This window comes from Notamacropus eugenii, chromosome 2, assembly GCF_028372415.1.
Source record: "Notamacropus eugenii isolate mMacEug1 chromosome 2, mMacEug1.pri_v2, whole genome shotgun sequence".
NCBI classification, from domain to species: Eukaryota; Metazoa; Chordata; class Mammalia; order Diprotodontia; family Macropodidae; genus Notamacropus; species Notamacropus eugenii.
Window position 1 is genome coordinate 35,587,572 of NC_092873.1, and position 18,512 is coordinate 35,606,083.

General features: G+C 41.7%; 1 protein-coding gene across 1 annotated transcript in view; it reads left to right on the forward strand.

Annotated features, from left to right (window-relative positions):
• The window catches only part of NLK (nemo like kinase), a 127,992-nt gene that overhangs the window by 85,239 nt on the left and 24,241 nt on the right, over window positions 1–18,512 (forward strand). Inside the window, exons 4-5 of the mRNA XM_072639750.1 lie at window positions 15,097–15,203; window positions 17,047–17,132. Of these exons, the coding sequence (XP_072495851.1) occupies window positions 15,097–15,203; window positions 17,047–17,132 (193 nt within the window). The remainder of the gene's footprint in view (window positions 1–15,096; window positions 15,204–17,046; window positions 17,133–18,512) is intronic.

The following is an 18,512-nucleotide window of genomic DNA, read 5'->3' on the forward strand; positions in this document are numbered from 1 at the left end:
CCCTCTTTCCTCTCCATCTTTTTTTTTTTAAACTTGGCAGTCACCCTGGCCCTGCAGATGGGTAAAGTGAAAGTGGATTTCCCTAACAGACTCCCTGAGCATTTGCATGCATAGTTTGCCTTTTCCAAGACTGCTCAGTTGAAGTTTGAGCTCGCTTTGCTTCTGTGGGGTGCCTTTCCTGCTCTCACTGCACAGGTGTGACCTTGTTCCATATAGACTCAGCCACTGGGGCTGCATGTGCCACCCAAAGCATGTAGCATGACAGTTTGCCGGCTTGTTTTTCTAAATTTTTTAGTAGTATCAATTTGTTCTTCCAGTGAGCTTTAAATTCCAGTGCTGGTAGTTTTTTGATCAAGCGCAAGATACTATTTTAAAAAGATAAAAAAATTCACATTCAAACATTTTAAGAACTTGACTTTTATTCTACTAATTTCTGTAGAGAAGCACATGCAGATTCAAAAAAGATCAGGAATTCTGACTGTCTATAGGCCGTCTAGATGCAAAGACACCTTCATGTTTGTTTTTTATCATCAAGAATTTGGTGTTGAGGACTGTCTCGTTTCATTTCAACAAAAAGAAACAACTTTCACTGTGGTCCATCACTTTTTTTTTTTTTTTTACATGGACAGGGTTGACTGAAAGTTATTGCCTTTGTAAACCGGATTTTCATTATCTGTGCTACTTCAGTGCCCTCGTTTTTTATTTCAGATCAGATCAGTTATGCATTGAAGATCTAGGTTAAGGCTTCCTTCCTCTGTGGACCTGTTCTAGGAAAAGAGACATTTAAGTGAGAAAAGGAATGTTTTAATTTGTGTGAGCATTGTTGTGGAATGTTATCCTTTCAGACACAGGAAGGAAGTGGTAAATTTTCAGGATTAGCACTTAAAGCAGTTGTAGACGTGATTTAACAATGTGCTGTGGACTCTTAAGAGATGCTCAGTAGCTAGATAAGCAGGACACAGAGAACTCCAAATTTGGGCAACTGAGTTTTACACCACAAATTCGACCTCTATGTGTTGGTTCCATTGTTTATAAAATGCAGATAAAATTTGTATTGAAAATGTTTGTAAAACCCTTATCCAGTATGACCTATTCAAGAAATATTCCACAATATATGAATGATATCTTTGTATAGCTTTCTTTAGCTTTGGTTTCTGTTATCTACAAATTCAGGAGGTTTAATTGTAGCAAGTTTGATTAAATTTCTATTGCATAAAGTTTACAGAAAATGGAGGGGAGGAATGAGTTCTCAGAATCTATTTCTCTTTTCTGTAAAATAATTTCATGCAACATGAGTATGGATTTTATTTTCTTATGTCAGTTACTTTTGAACTGACTGGAAGACTTTTAAAAAAAATTAATAGATATCCTTCTGACTTCAGGCACAGTACATGCAAAACTGCATCAACTCCCCCTGGCAGAAAATCTAGCCTACTCTAGTTCTGGAATTTCTTTAGTTCCTTTAGTGACTTCATGACACAAAACTCACAGCTCCCCACTATGCTCACTCAAGTGCTGTGGAGATGCATTGAGCATCCTATGATCCCGATTCCGAAGAGGAAAGTCCATGGGAGCTTAGGTAGAGAGAGAGAAGGAATTGGCCATCATGCCTTTGTACAGCCTCTTTTATTCACTTGAGTAAGTAAATGAGGCTATTTCTTACCTAGCCTTTATCGCTGAATGAGTGTTGCCTCAGACAAGCTGAGACCTGTGAAAGACTTAGCTTCACAAGGCCAAAGCCTCCTACTGGCCCTAAGGCTGTCTCCAGTCATCCTCTTCTAGATCTTGCTACTGGACCCTGATAGCTGTAGAGGAAAGAGTAAGGCTGGGGCCTTTACACAGCCCTGCCTTGCTTAAATACAGTTCATTCACAAGTCGAGACATCACCCACCTGATGTCATCGATCCTCTTCGAGAACAAAGGACAAGCAGCAGCTTTCAATCTCTTCTCCCCAAACATCTGCACATCCCACCTATATCTCCCAGTCTTCTACCAAGATATAATCTTGCCGTTTAAGTCAGATCTCATCATCACCATCGTTCCAATAGCTGAAGTTCTACTGCCCACACAACAAGAGGGAGTACTTTCTCCATTTCCATCTTGCCATAGGACCCTCCCTTACTTACAGTGTCACTAAATTCAGGCAGGTGCCTGCTTCATATCAGTACACATCTCATTTGAATGTCTGCACTTTCTTTACTATTCCCATTCAAGATGCCATTGTCTGTAATGTTGATCCTGTAGATGACAGACATTTGGTTTGATGGATATAGCAACTATGTGAGCAGCTAGGTGGTGCCATAGTGCATAGAGTACTGGGCCTACTAGTTGTGTGGCCCTGAGCAAGTCACTTCACCCTGTTTGCCTCAATTTCTCATCTGTAAAATAAGTGGGAGAAGGAAATGGCAGACCACTCCAGTATATCTGCCAAGAAAACCCCAGATGGGGTCACAGAGAGTCAGACACAACTGGAACACAACTGAACCACAACAGCAGCTGTATATAATGATGATGTACTCTAGAGGAATGAATGGTCAGAGAAGTCCATTCCTCTCAGGGAATTCCTGCTTCTTCTGCTTGCAGATCTTGGCAATGACAGCCCTAGAGATGAAGCTTGCCAACCCTATCCCTTCCCTGTGCTGGTCTGACCTGAAGTAACTATTGGCTTTGCTAGACAGTACTTGTTGCCCTTGGTACGTGAAGAATCTGGAGTTTGGTAGGACATTCAAAGTCCTCTTTGAAGTACCTGCTCATCTTTGCATTTCTTTTTTACGTACTTTAAGGAGAATCTGTAACTGTTAACAGTTTATTCGTGTTAGCTTTTAGTTAGGAAACCACATCTATGTTTCAGTGGAAGGAAACAAACAAATCTAATGTTTTTGAAGCTTGATTCTCTCCATCTCTGTGTGTAAAAACAAATAAGAATCCCAAAAGGAAATCTAGGCAACGTAAAAACAAAGAAATCCATTAAAATATATTTTTTAAAACAAAAAAGAAGCAAACTGCTGATCTATATAGAAAGAAGTGATTTCCAGTCACCTCACCATTAGAGAGTTGTAGTAAAACATCAAAAACCAAAGTCTAATTTGAGCTTCCGTGAGGCTTTGTCACCCCATTATCAGTCTCCTGTGCTTCTCAGCCCCCTTTGGTCAACCTTTTGGTTATTAGCCTTCCAGTGTGCAGAATCCAGTCAAAGGAATTTAAGGAAGCACACAGAGCTGTATTATTTAATCTTCCCTACCTATCACTGCTCTCATTTTAGTTTTATTTTTAAAGGTTTACTTTGCCAGGAGGCAACCATGGGTAACATGGGGAATCGGGTTTAAAAAGCCACAGACTAGTATGAGACCAGGCTTCATTGGAAAAGGCATGAGAGTAGCTGGATGTCTGCCACCTTTACAAACTAGCCAAGTCTCCCACTACTAACTCAGTTTAGTTGAGAACAGCACCTCAGAGAACTTGACGGGTTGCAGGGCATTGAAAGGTGAAGCAGCTAAACTTTCCATGTGTAGTCAAATATACATCCTTTGAATCGGAAAGCATTTCTTAAGTTCCCACTATGTGCCAAACACTATTTCCACATGTATGCCATTAGCAAATGCTCTTCAAATAGTATTAAATATGGAGGATCATCTTGAATGGGCAGTTTTCTAAAGGAGAGAGAAAAGGGGCTTATTTAGTTCAAGTGACACTTTATTTTGATTTGTGTCTGTTTCCTGCTACATTGATTTGATCTGTGTTCCCCACTCACATGTATTGTATATCTTAGTTGGGAGCGAAAAATTGATCAAAGATATTTTGTCCAAAAAGCCTTCTGTAAAATCGCTCCCATTTATATGCCTTACCATTTAAATAGCACTTTCCTCACATCCCTGTGAGGTATCGGGTTTTGCAGGGAACTGGATTAGCACCTTTAGTTTCTCTGTCCAGGAGCTGACCCACTTTAATTAGAAAAAGCACATCCTTTAGTTCTCTCCCAGTCATTTTGCCAGCCTGATAGAACTTTTCTCAGTAATACGCCAAAAATTGTAGGAAACATTCTCATCCTAGTCATTAAATAAGTCACTTTAAAAATAACGTTAAAACAAAATCCTCTTTCCCTACCGTTGTGATTGCTGTACATATGCTGCATTAGCACCTATGAAAGGAAATCGTTTTTCCATTACTACCTAAAATATCAGCTCAGAATTGGAAAAGACTGGACCATTTCTGCTTCTCTCCCCTAATATAAAGTCTCTTCTTTCTCTCATATCCTTATGTTCCCTTAGCATTGGAATCATCTTTCTTTGTAAGTTTTCTTTTCCTTAAACAGGATTTTCATCCCTTTGCTATGTATTTTCCTTTGTTTTATCAGGTTTTTGTTTGGTCTTTAAACATCCTTCTCAGTCATTCTCTTGATTCGTTTGTTGTACTTGTTTGTCTCTCCTGCCTCTTGTGTCACACCCCCAGCAAGTGATTGGTCAGTATCTGTTGATGCTAATGATGATGATTTAATAGGACAGGTGTTGTTGGCTCTATCCCTGCAGATCCTGCAGCTAGTAATCATGGCTTCCTAAAACAACGAAAAAGGACTCAGTTAGGGTACCCATGACTGGAAGTTAGTTTTTCTGTGATAATTGTATAGCTGTGTTCTTTAACGTCACTCGTTGACTCATCTGTGAAAGGCATATTCCTGCTTAATGATGTTAAGTTGATTCTTCTACTCCCTTAAAAATTTCCTGAAATAGCAAACAGCCCCAGCCTACAGATGGCTGAACAATGTCCTCCATATTTACTTCGTTACCTTCATGAATCTATTTCATTATTCTGAGACTTCAGCCACAGATTCAGTTAGCACCCTCTCCTCTGGCATCATCCTGGTCTCTGACTGGTACTTTTTTGCCTTTCGTAGCCCAGAACCAGTCCCCCAAATCACCTCCCAGCTGCTGTTTCCAAACCATGATATGTACTCCCTCCTACACACATAAACACAATTTTGGGACTGTCAGAAAACAACACAATGCCTGCCATATAGTCAGTGCTCATCAAATGCTTTAATTGTCTTCAAAAATTCATCATCTGGTATCTACCCTTCTTGTGATGAATCCATGAGCCAGGCTGCTCCTCAGAAGACAGGTCTATACAGACACCTTTGCAGTTGGTTATAACCTCCTAGCCCTTGTGTAGCCTCACCCCAGGTCACCTCCATGTTGTCTTTGGGTGATGAGGCATCAGAGCAGAGCTTCATCTGTTGGGTGTTGGTCTTACCAACTATTTTCATTGTGGCAAGTTAAGGTTGGCTGCCGAGCTCTAGAATATGAGTTTCCTAGCCATGTCATCTGTATTCTTCCTTTGCTTTACAGTACATTTAAGAAAAGCTTTTTTTTTTTTATCATTGTGTGTGTTTTTTCTCATTTCTTAGTCTTGCCATTGTTTATTTTACCATTATAGTTTTGATATATGCCAACCTCTTTTCTTTTGTCTTTAGAAAATTCTCACACACGCATACTTCTTTCCTACCTTTTATTTACCTCCTTGAGAACTTTTTCTTTGCCCCCAAGAATCTTTTCATGAATCTAGCAGGATCCCTCTGGCCACCAGACTTTTGTGGGACCCCAGTATGGCCACCAAAGATGCATTGGACATAAGCCTGGGATCAGTGATTCTACAGATGATATGGTTAGCCCAGGCAGACTCCCCCGTTAAAATCATTGACTCTGGGTCACAATGTTGGTGTGGTTGTCATTTTAATCTATAGCAGTGCAGGAAGATGTGTCATGAAAGAAAAGAGGACTCTTTGTGTGGCAGCTTTTGCAGAGTGAGATAGGAGGTCACATTGTTTTCTCCCAGTGAACACAAAGCACCAACTTATAGGTTATGATTGGGAGCTGGTAAGCCCTGGGGAGTAGGGCAAATCCTAACTTTAAGGTGGCTTTTATCCGATCCCTGCTCTCTTCCAAGGCTCCCAGCTGGGATTTTTAGGCAAAGAGCCTTTTTCCCAACAGCATTCTTTGGCCCACTCCCCTTCCCCAAATCAGCCAAGAATCTCAGAAGTAAAAGGCTAGGTTAGTTCTTTTTCTAGAAGAACACAGTGTGCCACTTACCTGTTTTTAAGGTGAAACCATGGAACCCAGGCCCTTCAGTAACTAAAACAATAGTGTTATAATTATATTAGGGCTATTTGGGGGAGGGAAGTTAGAAAGGACAAGGAAACTGAAGAGCAGTAGAAAAAGAGACAGATGAACCGACACAGGAAGACACACCCAGACAAAGCTGCACTTGGGCGAACACTCCCATCCTGTGGCCTGTGGGGATATTACCTCTGATCGTTTATTTTTGTAAGTCTTTGTTGAAGTTTTACCCTTGTAGGCATGAATGGGGTTGTTCCCTCCTGGTGCCTTCACTGGGAGCTTGATGGAAGTAAGTTGAGTGTATTTAGTACTAGACTTCTCTTAAATATTCTTCTGATCTATGACTTTATAAGCTCCGTATCCACAGCTGAACAGCTGAACTCCACCTTCTTGCCTTTCTTCTTAGTGCTTCCTTTACCCAGCCTAACCTTCCTTCTCTGAGCCCATCCGAGTCTGAAGTTCCTCTCAGAGGTCAGGTCCTTGAAAGTCCTTCAGTGACTTCTTTGAATGGTTTTTCAGTCCTGCCTTTTCCCTTACTTGCAATTCCTACTTCATCGAATGTGGTCTGAAGCCATTCTGTGATATCTAATATCATATATGGACATCCTTTCCCCCATACTGGACTGTGAACTCCCAGAGGGCAGCAGTCTTCTGGCGGGGGGGGGGGGGGGGGGGGGGGTTAATCTTTTCTCCTTCCACCTGTGTTTAGCACAATCCTGAGTATAAATGTGCTTAATAAATGTTTTGTGAACAAAATTTTGCACTGTGTGAATATTATATATAAATCTTAAAAAAAAATACAGAGTATTTGTAAAAATTCAGTTGATATCGAAATAAGCCATTAAAATAGTCTGAAAGATTATTTTAAATGGAGACATCTTGAGTTTTCTGTAATTGGCTCATGAAAAACATACTATCTAGAAAGACCTCTTTCTTTGAACAATTTAATTCTTACAGTGTCTTAGTATGTATGGTTGTAAAGACTGCCATCAGCAGTGACAGTTCTTTAAGGATCACTTCAGTTACATGTTTATTAGGGCACTTGACAGAAGTTCAGTTCAAGTAATCAGTTTGTCTTGTACTAATCTCTCCAGACCTCAAGTTTCCTGTGCTATAAAATCAGGACAATAATACTATGTTGTGAAAATTGAGTGAAATAATATGTGAAAACATTCTATAACATTAGAGTGTAAGCTGCTATTGTTAGCTATATCAAGGTTTGTAGAGTACCTTATGTTGACCATTAACATGGCATTGCTAGTTACAACAGATTTGGAAGAGAAGCCCAGAATTATTCTGTGTTAGGATCTATACAATGGAATTCATGTCCTGCCATTAGAATTTTTTTGATACTTTGTATTTTTAATACCTGTCTCATAGAATCTCTAGGCTGGAAGCAACCTTGAAGAACCTCTAATTCCTTCTGTAGCTGAATAAGAATTCCTCTGACATATTCCTAGAAAGTGGTCATCTAGCATGCTTGAAAACCCTTCCTCAGCTCCCCAGGCCGCCCATTCCATTGCTGACCAGCTCTGAGTATGGGGAGCCAAGATCTGCCCTTCAGCACCTTCCACCTGAATTCTTCTCATTTTGCCCTCTGGGCCCAAGCAGAATATGACAGCCTTTCAGAGACAGCTCTTAGGCCCCACCAAGTCTTTTTCCTCCCAGCTTAATAAACAGTTCTAGTTCCTTCGATTAAACTTCAGATGGCACACTGGCCAGGCCTTGGCTCTCCTGGTCACCCTTCTTTGTATGTGCCCAGCTTATCACTGGCCTTCCTAGGAAGTGTCTAGAAGTGAGCACAGTTGGACACATGTGGTCTGGCCAGGACAGAGGCCTCCTCCTGATCCTAGTAGTGCAGGCAGGCTCCTCATCAGCATCAGCCCGTTACTGGCTACTGCATTGAGTCTAGTAGCATAACCATTTCTGAATCTAGTTGAGTACACAGTACAGGGCAGTTTGAAAGCCTCTCAGAGAGCTGTGGAAGCCCAGTGCCCATTAGAGTGATTATTTTATCTACTCAGACCAATCTGGTGGCTGGTTGAGGTTGTAACTTGGTAGTAACAGAGATAAGACTGAAGTTCAGAAAGCATGGTGCATGTAATCAGTCAATAAACATTTATTAAGCACCTACTGTATGCTGGGAACTGTGCTAAGTACTACAAATACAGAAAGAGCAAAGTGCTTTCCCTCAGGGGGCTTACAGTTTAATGTGTGGTAGGAAGAATGCTGTGCTGGGCAGTCAGAGGACCAGGTGTGAGACCCAGCTCTGCCGTCTCACCTGTCTGGGCCTCAGTAAAATGAAGACGTTGTACTAGATGGTCTCTGTCCATTCCAGTTCTAACATCCCCCTCACCCTCCATTGGTGAGCTCCAACATGGCGCCCGTGGGGCTAGAGCAGCCCTTTAACCAGCCTTGGGTCATCTCTTCCCAAACAGAGAATCCACAGGACCTGCAGAGACCTTAGTCTCAAAGCAGATAACATTCTCTCCCTTGGTAGGAAATCTGCAGGCAGTACAAAAGGTTCACAGTACTTTGGAGATACATAAGGGAATAGGGGTTGGCGAGTGCATGTCTACATTTTCTCTCTCTTGTCCTTTAATGTGCAGATGTGGATGTTAAACCACTGTGGTTGCTTCAGTGCTCTCAAGGGTGATGGCCATGTGGGACTGCGGTATATAATAGTTAAGTGACACGTAGCCTTCTCAAGAATTTGGGGACTGAAGAATGTGGCTCAGTAGGGCTAGGGTGTTATATCTCTTCTTCCTGCTGGCTCACTACAACCCCAGGGGGCTAGAAAGGGATTTCAGGGGATCTTTGAACACGGATGGGGGAAAAAAACTTTATTTCAAAACTTATATCTTAAGTATTTTATTTTATGCGTTTAAAACTTATTCTGAGAAGGGGTCTGTAGACTTCATTAGACTGCCAAAGGGAGGATGGGATGTTGAACATACACTAAGATGGGCATTACTAACGTACTCCCAGAGATTGCTTCAGATGCTAAGCCTTGCTGTCCTGGACTTTATTTAACACTCCCTTTCCCCTCATATTCTAGCTAGAAACCTACATTTCTCCTGTGTTGATAATTTTGGTTAAAGGGGAAATTGGGAATCCTAGATTCAGAATGCCCGGCTCCCACTTTTGGGATACTGTATGGTCTTCATGGACCTGCATGAACCCAGAGGTGAGCCTGATTCTGCTTCCAGCTTGGCTACCACTGGCATTCTGCAGGCCTTTGGGCCTGTGGATGCCCATCTTCTCCCAGAAAGGAGAGGGGCTACAGTGGATAAGCCTCAAAGGTCCTTCCCAGCCCTGGTAATCTCTAGGTGACTAGTAGGCTCAGTGAAAAAACAAACAGGCCCATTTTCCATGATCATAAAAAAAGTTCCTGAAAAATGATTCTGGTTTTTAGATAGAAAGCATACAGGCCTTGTTGTTACGCTAGGTTACCCAAGAAATCAGAGACCTCTGTTTATCAGTGTTCATTTGTCTCAAAAGCTGCACTGTAGCAAAGCAGCACATTTTGTAATCTATATTTTACACAACTACTTAACTAATTACTGCAGTCAGCAGCAATTTATTTTATGACTGTGCCGTTCAGTTGCGTTGGTTAGAACTCCGAGGCTGGCACACGCTGCCCAGTATGTTTTTAATGATCATATTTTTATTGACTGACTTGAATAGGCAAAAATGCTTAATCTGTTCATGAAAGCCCCAACTTTGGTCCCGGATTTTATCTTTGCCCAGTGCTGACTTGAAAGGCCTTGGCAGGGTTGGGAGCACCAGCTGTTGTAGAGGCTGCCCCATTTAGAGTGAGGCCTACTTCTACTCTTGTTTGGGAGCCCCTCATTAAATTACCCAGAGACAATAATCAGATAGCTGCTGTTCAAGTTAATGGCACCTCTGAGCCCCTGTCAAGAGAGCTTTAGTTAACATGCAACAGACCTGGAGCGATGCAGGTCCTTTTTCAGCCCCTCATTTAATTTAAGCTGCTTTAGTTGGCATAGCAACTAGTTGAGACATCTGGGAGACATTATGCTAGGGCCTTGAGACTTAGGAGGATTTGTGATAGAGCAAAGCAAAAATCTTACAAGAGTTAACATGTAACTTCTGGGCATTTTCAACCACCTCAGTCATTCTGGAACTTTAGTGTTGTGGCCTTGTTTAACAAAATCAAATGGTAGAAGTTTGCCCAGTACTGCTTTGTTACATGAAAACTGTTGAGAGGTCTTTTTCCTTTACTTTCTAAAAACTTCACAAGGCAGCCTTACTTATACTAAGTGATTTTTTGCATGACTTCTAAAGGATCCTCCTCTTAAAGAGATTGAAGTTAGAATGACGAGGAAAATGAAAAATGCAGCATCCGTGCACCGGGCCAGGAGCTAAGCTGAAATTCTAAGGGTTGGCCTTGCCCTGGGGAAATGAAAGGGGTCGTGGAAAACTGCATTCTTCTAAAGGTATTTGAAGGAAACTAAACCTTGAGGTGGTAGTTAGAGAACTAAGTTCACAGTCCAAAAAGCTTGGGGTCATATCCTGGCTTTGACACGTACTGGCTGGGTGACCTCAGGTACCTCTTCTCTCTAGGAGTTCCCTCCACCAATGAAATCATAGGCCAGACACCCCCAAAATTAAAATGACCAAAGTTGCCACTGCCAAATGACTTATAGAAGATAATGTAATATATTAAATAAAAGAGTTAAAATCACCTTGTCAATTCCAATTTTACAATCCCAAACTCTCCTGTTTTTAATTATCTTTAAAAAGCCATCCTTGGGAGGAAATAAGGACAAGAGGGTGCTTGAAAGTAAAAGTATTTTTAACTTAAGTTGGAGAGTAGACTGGTTTTAATACCACCAGTCTGAAATGATTACTTGTGGATGAGAAGCTTTTTAGAAGGTTGGATCCTATTTTTCCAGGTCAGAGGCCAGAGAAGGTCAGTGACATCATGGTTATTTGTGCTGAGCAGAGGCAAGAATGGTACTGGTTTATATTTCATCTGGAACGATGTGTATCCATGCGGCCTCAGTGTGGAGGGATTGTTCTACCGTGCAAGACCATGGTTAATTTTGTTATTGTGCTTTGGAGAAGCAGATTTGAGAATCTCCTTTACAAAGGTGCCCAGATCTGTATAGAGAGGGAGGAATCTTCCCCCAACTGCAGAGAGAGAGAGAGTTTATGAAGTCCTTCCTATACTATGTGCTGGACACACATGCTGGGCCCTGTGCTATATACTGGGGATGCAAGCAGGATGGCCTGCCCTCAAATAGGGTTGGTTGTTGTCCTTTGTGCTCAAAGAGGACCAAAGGGACATCCCTGTATCAGGGTCAAGGTAGTGTGTGTCCAACTGTGGCGAATCAGACCAATAGAAGCTCACAAGGCCCTACCTCAGGTCGAGCATAGATGGTATAAATGAACATTTTGGGGAGAGATGTCTCAAAATTTGCGTATCCCATGTTTCTTTTGAATTGCCGCAGTTCTGCTTTGCTCATAGAGCACAGTATCTTCTTTGACACAGCAGGAGGGTGCTCCTCTAGTAGGATAAGACAACATGTAAAGGGGACCTGAAAGGGGCTACTGGCCTAGGGTGGGGGTAACATTCCATATACGGCAGCACAGCTTGAAAGCAGTGGTTAGGAAGTGGTGTGGGGGGAAGCAGCCCATCTGTACACGGCGGATGCCCTAGGATCAGAGTTCGGGGGTGAGAAGAATGATACTGAGAGTGAAGCCTACATGGGGGCCTGAAGGTGTTTCCATTTGTCTTTGGTTACTCAGCTACCTTCAGAACAATAGATCATCTCACCCATCCCCACACCAATGTTTTTCCTTCCTTCCTCTGTTTAAAATATGGTTACAGATAGGAGGGGAAAACACACACAAACACATGACATTCTGTTTCATATTTATTCAAGTTTGGCTCTCTTATCAATTTGTGCCATTTTTAAGTCAAAACAAGATTTTCCCAAGTGCCAACACTACTAGTTCAACCCAATCCCCTGAAAACCAAGATGTTTTCTCTCCCCTGCTGCATCCGCACCAGCTGTCACCAGCAGCAGGGAGGTTCAGGTGCTGCAGCTGACTGGCTGTTCTCTTGATATATATATGTGAGGCCGCAGACAATCACCTGCTTTCCCACATCCAGAAAAACTCTCTTCACTCCTGACAGAAGTAAAAAGGCATTAACAGACATGCCTGCACCAAGGTAGAGACAGGCCTCGCTTGGCAACCTTTTGTTGAGTTGGACTTTTTAAGGAAACTGACACCACTTGCTTTGGGGATGGCATGGGGTAGATATTTTTCTCCTTGTTCTGTTTTCTTAATGTTTTGAACTCTGTTGGAGTTTCTTTCCTGGTGTTGGTGGAACCAGCCTCTCTCTCTTTACAAGTTAATTCTGTATAACATTGTCCTTAAGAGTACATACTGTCAGTTCTCAGAGTAAGATTTAATAGTAAGTATTCTTGGGATTAAGTATTAGCTTTCTTCCTAAATGGAACATGTTTACTTACATAGTTTTTTAAGGTAACTATGCTGAACACTTGCCAAAGAAGAGCCAATCTTAGAACTTCAACCAGGTCTTCAAAATCACCTTATTCTTTTGATGCTCACTGGGGGACTTTTCCCAGGACTCAGACCCAAGCATCTTGGCTCCAAGAGCAGTGTTCTTCCTATTATAGACAGTTTTCATTTATGTAAGTGGACCCTTCCACAGATCTCTGCATCAATGTAATCAAGGACGTGGGGAAGGGAGGAAAGGAGACTAAGAGGAGGCCATGTGCCCATGGAAGGAGGGGCTAGCACATGGGGGCCAGAGACAGAAAAGCAAGAGCATTTAAAGAACATTGGGGCCAGGACCAGCCACGTGGGGCCTGGTTTGGAAGCAAGAGGAAGAATATACAGGAGGCAAACATATGGGCCAGACATAGACACAGACAAAAGATGATGGGTGACCTGCAGGACAGACAGAAAACACACAGAGACTGGACACATCCACACAGGTGGGCGGGCAGAGTAGGGCAAAGGTTTTTTCTTCAGACTGGAGGTCTCAAGCCAGGTCCCTGATCTGACCCAGAGGCGGCATCCATTCTGCTTTCACTTGGAACGGGTTTTTGGGGGGGGGGAGGTAGAATGTTGAACCAAAGGACAGGAATGGAGAGAGAGATCCCAGTACTGTACAGTAAAATTAACCTAGGGGGTTTTTGGAATACAGATTTCTTTCAAAATTCTTTACATACTGCAAATTTATGTGAAAGAGGAATTATCTGTACTTGGAATGTTGGAATGGGAGAAGACGTGAAGGAGCAAAGGAAAACCTTGTGATTGTTGATAGCTTGACTGACAGCTCCTCTTCCTATCTCCTGTCCAGACTCAGGGAGTCAGAGAGGACAGAAGGGCTGAAGTTGCTGTGTGTCTGTGAGAAGGGCTGGTGGAAGACGCCAGGAAAGACCCCAAGGGCTCTTGAGGGTCAAGCTGCTGCCCTGTGTGACCAACTCAGTTGCTTAGTTGAATAGGGAAGCCTGTTTGATACATTCATTGGAATGACCAGCTGATTTCAGTAAGTCCCAAAAGTTTATATTCTAACAGAATCACTTATGGGGTACTTAGGGATCTTTGGAGACCATCAGTCGAGTCTACAATCCTAACTTCAGTTAAGTCTACCTCCACTTCAGTCATAATACTAGCAGAGTAAAGCACTTTATAGATACTAACCACCTCATCTGATCCTCACAACCATTCTGTGAAGTAGCTAATGTTAATATCCACATTTTCCAGATGAAAATATTGAGGCTCAGAGATTTAAGGAGCATACCACATAGTCACACAACTGGTGAGTGTCTGAGGCACTCAGACTGGTGAGGGTTCAGGTTCAGTTTCAGGCTCATGTCTTCTGCTGTGCTGCCTAGATGCCTGGGCATGGCTCAGGCCTTACAGGTAGAGAAAAGGGGACTTCTCCATTCTCTCTTAATATCATCCCTTCTAAAGAGCCCTGGCTTTGAAGTTAGAAGTCCTAGGTTTGTCTGAATCATGGCTCTGCTACTGACTGTCTGAGGGACCTTGGACAAGACACTTTGCTTCCCTCACACCTCTCCCCCTTTTTTTCACCTAAGTCTCATCTGCAAAATAAGGGGAAGGAATGAGATCATCTCCGAAGCTCTTTCCAGCTCTACATCTGTGATCCAATAAATCCTTATTATTGAATTAACATCCTAAAGCCTTTCTAACTCAGCTAGAAAAATGAAAGGGGACACTGAGTTCTATCCAGATTCTATACATGTGGGAACTGCTAGACTGAGAGTCACTTTTCTGCTTCCACATGAGCTTCCCTCTTTTTCCCATCCCTCTTAAGGCCAGTTAAATATTTGTTGACTACTTCCATGCAATTGACTAGGAGGATGTGGGGGATGCCAAGAAACTCTTGTTCCTCCCTTTCAGGAGCTTACTTGGGAAGGTTATATAAACACATGAAGAACTTAAGGAGTACTGGTTTGAGAAGAGGAGGTAGGGGCTTCCATAAATGAGCATTATCCTCTCCTTTTTTATAAGTCAGAGAACAGAAGACCAGAGAGATGCCTACCCCAGAGCACTTTTACCTTTAGATCAGACTGCACTTTTTCTCTTCTCCAGTATCTAGTTAGACTGGAATGAGACTCCCAAACCTAATCTGTGTGAATTCAGAGAATGCTCCTGTGTCCTGGGCTTTTGTCCTTTTTAGGACAATCATTTGGACCTTTTTCCATTTTATGGTGGTGGTTACAGAAAAGATAGGCAGTAGTTTGCTTTAGCGACCTTTCTCTTAAAGGTGACTTCTGTCATTTCGTGGTGTCAGTCTCCATCTCCTGAAGGCTAGAATTCTGACCTTTCTTCTGATGTGCATTAACAAGTTTTCTCCTGGTAAAGCTTCAGCACTGATAGTGGAAGTTGTTGTTGGCACTAGTGAGTGCTTCTGGGGGTGATGAACTCTGAACTCTCCTTAACTTCTAACCCAAAGATACGTTGTCACAGAATTGATGCAGAGTGACCTACATAAAATTATCGTCTCTCCTCAGCCACTCAGCTCAGATCATGTCAAAGTTTTTCTTTATCAGATTTTACGAGGTAAGATGTTTTATGTCTGAAGGAAAAGAAATGGCAACCTCAGTGAAAGTTATTTTTTTCCTTTGACCTTTACCCGGGCCTTGCAAGGCTTACCAGCGGCAGCAAGCAGTTTATCTTTGACATAAGCACATGTAACTGAGTTTAACATTTTCTCGAAGGCTCCCAGGCTGCCAAAAAGTGCTTGACTGAGCTTTCAGTATAGGGGTGGCAAAGATGGAACCGCACCACTTAGCAGTTGAGCAAGTTGATTTGGAAGAGGCAAATCTGGAATACCTTGCCACTTAGGGTGACCAGATGGAGGAAGGTGTGAGCTTTTGAGTAGTACTCTAACACCAGGTGCCTAAATGAGAGTATATCTGTTCTAGAAAGTCACCAGAGAACAGCGTTAAGAGTTTATTGAGACATCCACTGGCCTAACAAAGCATATGAGGAACTAACGTAACCAGCTGCCTAAATGATTCTCCAGAAAGACTCAGTGGCAAGAAATGAGCATGCTGGCCTGATGAGGATGAGCATGAAGAATCTTCTTGGCAGTTCTGACTTTAATATTAATCATTGATTTGGTGTCTCAGCATTAGTCCTCTCTTTTAACTTGAGTTTTGCTGTTGTAAGACAAGATGTGTAACTCAGCTAAAGGGCAACAGAAACCTTTTTTCTTTGTATGAGATTTTTTTCTTAGAACAAATAAAGTTAATATTTTCCTTAAGGAAGATTTAAAAGCCTTGCTTCAAACACTGGGAACCTCTATACCAGGGATGGGGAACCTACAGCCTTGAGGCCTTCTACGTCCTTGAATGTGACATTTTGACTGAATCCAAATTTTACAGAACAAATCCTTTAATTAAGAGAATTTGTTCTGTGAAGCTTGGATTCAGGCAGAGGGTTTCACTTGAGGACCTAGAGGACGTGTGGCCTCAGGGCTGGAGGTTCCCCACACCTGGTCTAAACCATGATTATCATAAATTCTACCTAAACATTGGGAAGCTTTTATTAGTTTATTTTCTCTTCCTCCCCAGTCACTTAATAACCTTAAAGGGCTATTGTAAGAAAGGGAATTTCATGCTTTTTTAGTTTAAAAAAAAAAAAAAAAAAGACCTTGGTCACCTACAGTATCCCTAGAGATCTGGGAGGAACCTTTCTGTAATAATATAGAAGTTCCCAGTGTTCAAGCCAAAGAATGAGAGCATGGGCCTGAGAATACAGCTGGTGTAGTAGAGCCCTAGGTTAGAGTCTCCCCAAAGAGAAGAAAAGCCCTACTTCAACTTGTGGTTAAAGTAGACTTCCTATGATTCCACATAGGAGTCACGTGGAATAGACCTTAGTGTCAGAATCACTATTGCATATTTAGCTTCAGATCATCTTATGAATGATAAGGCATCTCTGAAGAATGAAAGCCCATAAGGACTTTTTTTGTGACTTTGTATGTAACTATAATCAAAGTGGCCACAGGCCTAGGTCAGACTTCTCATCTTACTCATTATACACTTGCAAGGGAACAGCCAAGAATCAACTAAAGAGCAACAGAAACCTTTTTTCTTTGTATGAGATTTTTTTCTTAGAACAAATAAAGTTAATATTTTCCTTAAGGAAGATTTAAAAGCCTTGCCTCAAACACTGGGAACCCCTATACCAGGGATGGGGAACCTACAGCCTCGAGGCCTTCTAGGTCCTTGAGTGTGACATTTTGACTGAATCCAAATCCAACCTTACTCATTATACACTTGCAAGGGAACAGCCAAGAATCTCCCCATATAATTTGTTGGACACCTAAGCAGAGTTTTCCAGAATCTCTCACTGTATTAGAAATAAGCATAAGCCTCTGCCATTTGATTTGTTGTTTCAGGTTTGAAATATCTTCATTCTGCCGGCATTTTACATCGTGACATTAAGCCAGGGAATCTTCTTGTGAACAGCAACTGTGTGCTTAAGGTAGGCTCCTCTGTTTATTTTAATATCCATGAATGTCCATGCTTTTAAGAGCAGTGGGTTTTCAAGAAAAAATTGCTAAGGTTTGTCATTCTTTTTTTAAATAAACTCCAGTTTTTCTGTCCCATCTCACTGAAAAATACTAGCCCTAATAAATAGCTTATGTACCTATTAGGATTAAGCATGTATTATTTTGACACATGGCAAGTTTTTTCCATTTTTTTTCTCCCTTTACTGTATGTATTGGTACTATTGAAATTGAAATAAGATAGAGAAAAGGCAAATCTTTATGTAAAGTGATTTCCTTTCCCATCTCCAAAGAAAAGTGTGTTATCAGGATTAATCATTTGAACACCAGTAATTCATTCCTTGAGTCCATATTTGGCTACACAAGGCAGGAGGAAGCATGAGAAGGAATATCAGAAGCTCTCAGGGCCATCCCTCTCATTTTATAGATGAGGAAACTGAAGTCCAGGGAGGTTAGATAACTTTTCTAACAAGGTTATACAGGTAGCAAGGGTCTGAGGTGGGATTTAAACCCAGGCCCTCTGACTTGCGCAGTCCAGGGGTGGCTGAAACACTCGCTAAACCAAGAAGCAGCCTCAGTCATTCACCTGTCCAACCCATCAACAAACTCTAACTTAGCCGAGGGATATGTCACATTCGTCTGTCGATAATCCTGAAATTCCATTGAAATGGTTAACTTTGGCTTCTTTTCCCACTGTCTCTCAGTTGAACTGCTTATAAATACTGAAGTTGGTCTGTGTGTCATTCTTTGTCATGCTTTCCTTTCTCCAAACCACCTCCTAATGGCAATGTGAATTAGCAGCAAAATTTCCCAAAACAGATGGGAAAAAGGCCTGGGCTGGATTCTTCAACCCCATGAAATGGACAGACCATTGTATTTCCTCCTCAGTCTGTAGACATAGGCAACAGGAACCTGCTTGGAGCTATGTGACCATTAGACATTAGACAGCTTCACAGTGAAAAACCAAATGACATTGTCACATATTTCAGAAGTGGCTTTTATTTCATGTTGCTTAATTCTACACAGTAAATACTTTTACTATTTCAACTGATGTATTTAGAGAGGAAGAGAATTGTTTTTTAAAATGTTGCCTACTTTAAGAGTAATCATTACTGTCATTACTACTTAGCTTTTTGGCAGTTAAATCAAGCTTTCATGTCAAGTGTGTGAATGAATTTCATTTTATGATTTTAAATACTTTCTTCTAACAATAGCTCAACTCACTTTAAATGCTTATTGATTAGGCTACTTGCAAATTAAAATTCCTGTCCATTTGACCCTGTCTCCCTCACGTAGGATCATAGGTTGAGAAGTGGAAGAGACTTAAATCTTCCTCTCTTCTCCTCCCTCACAAA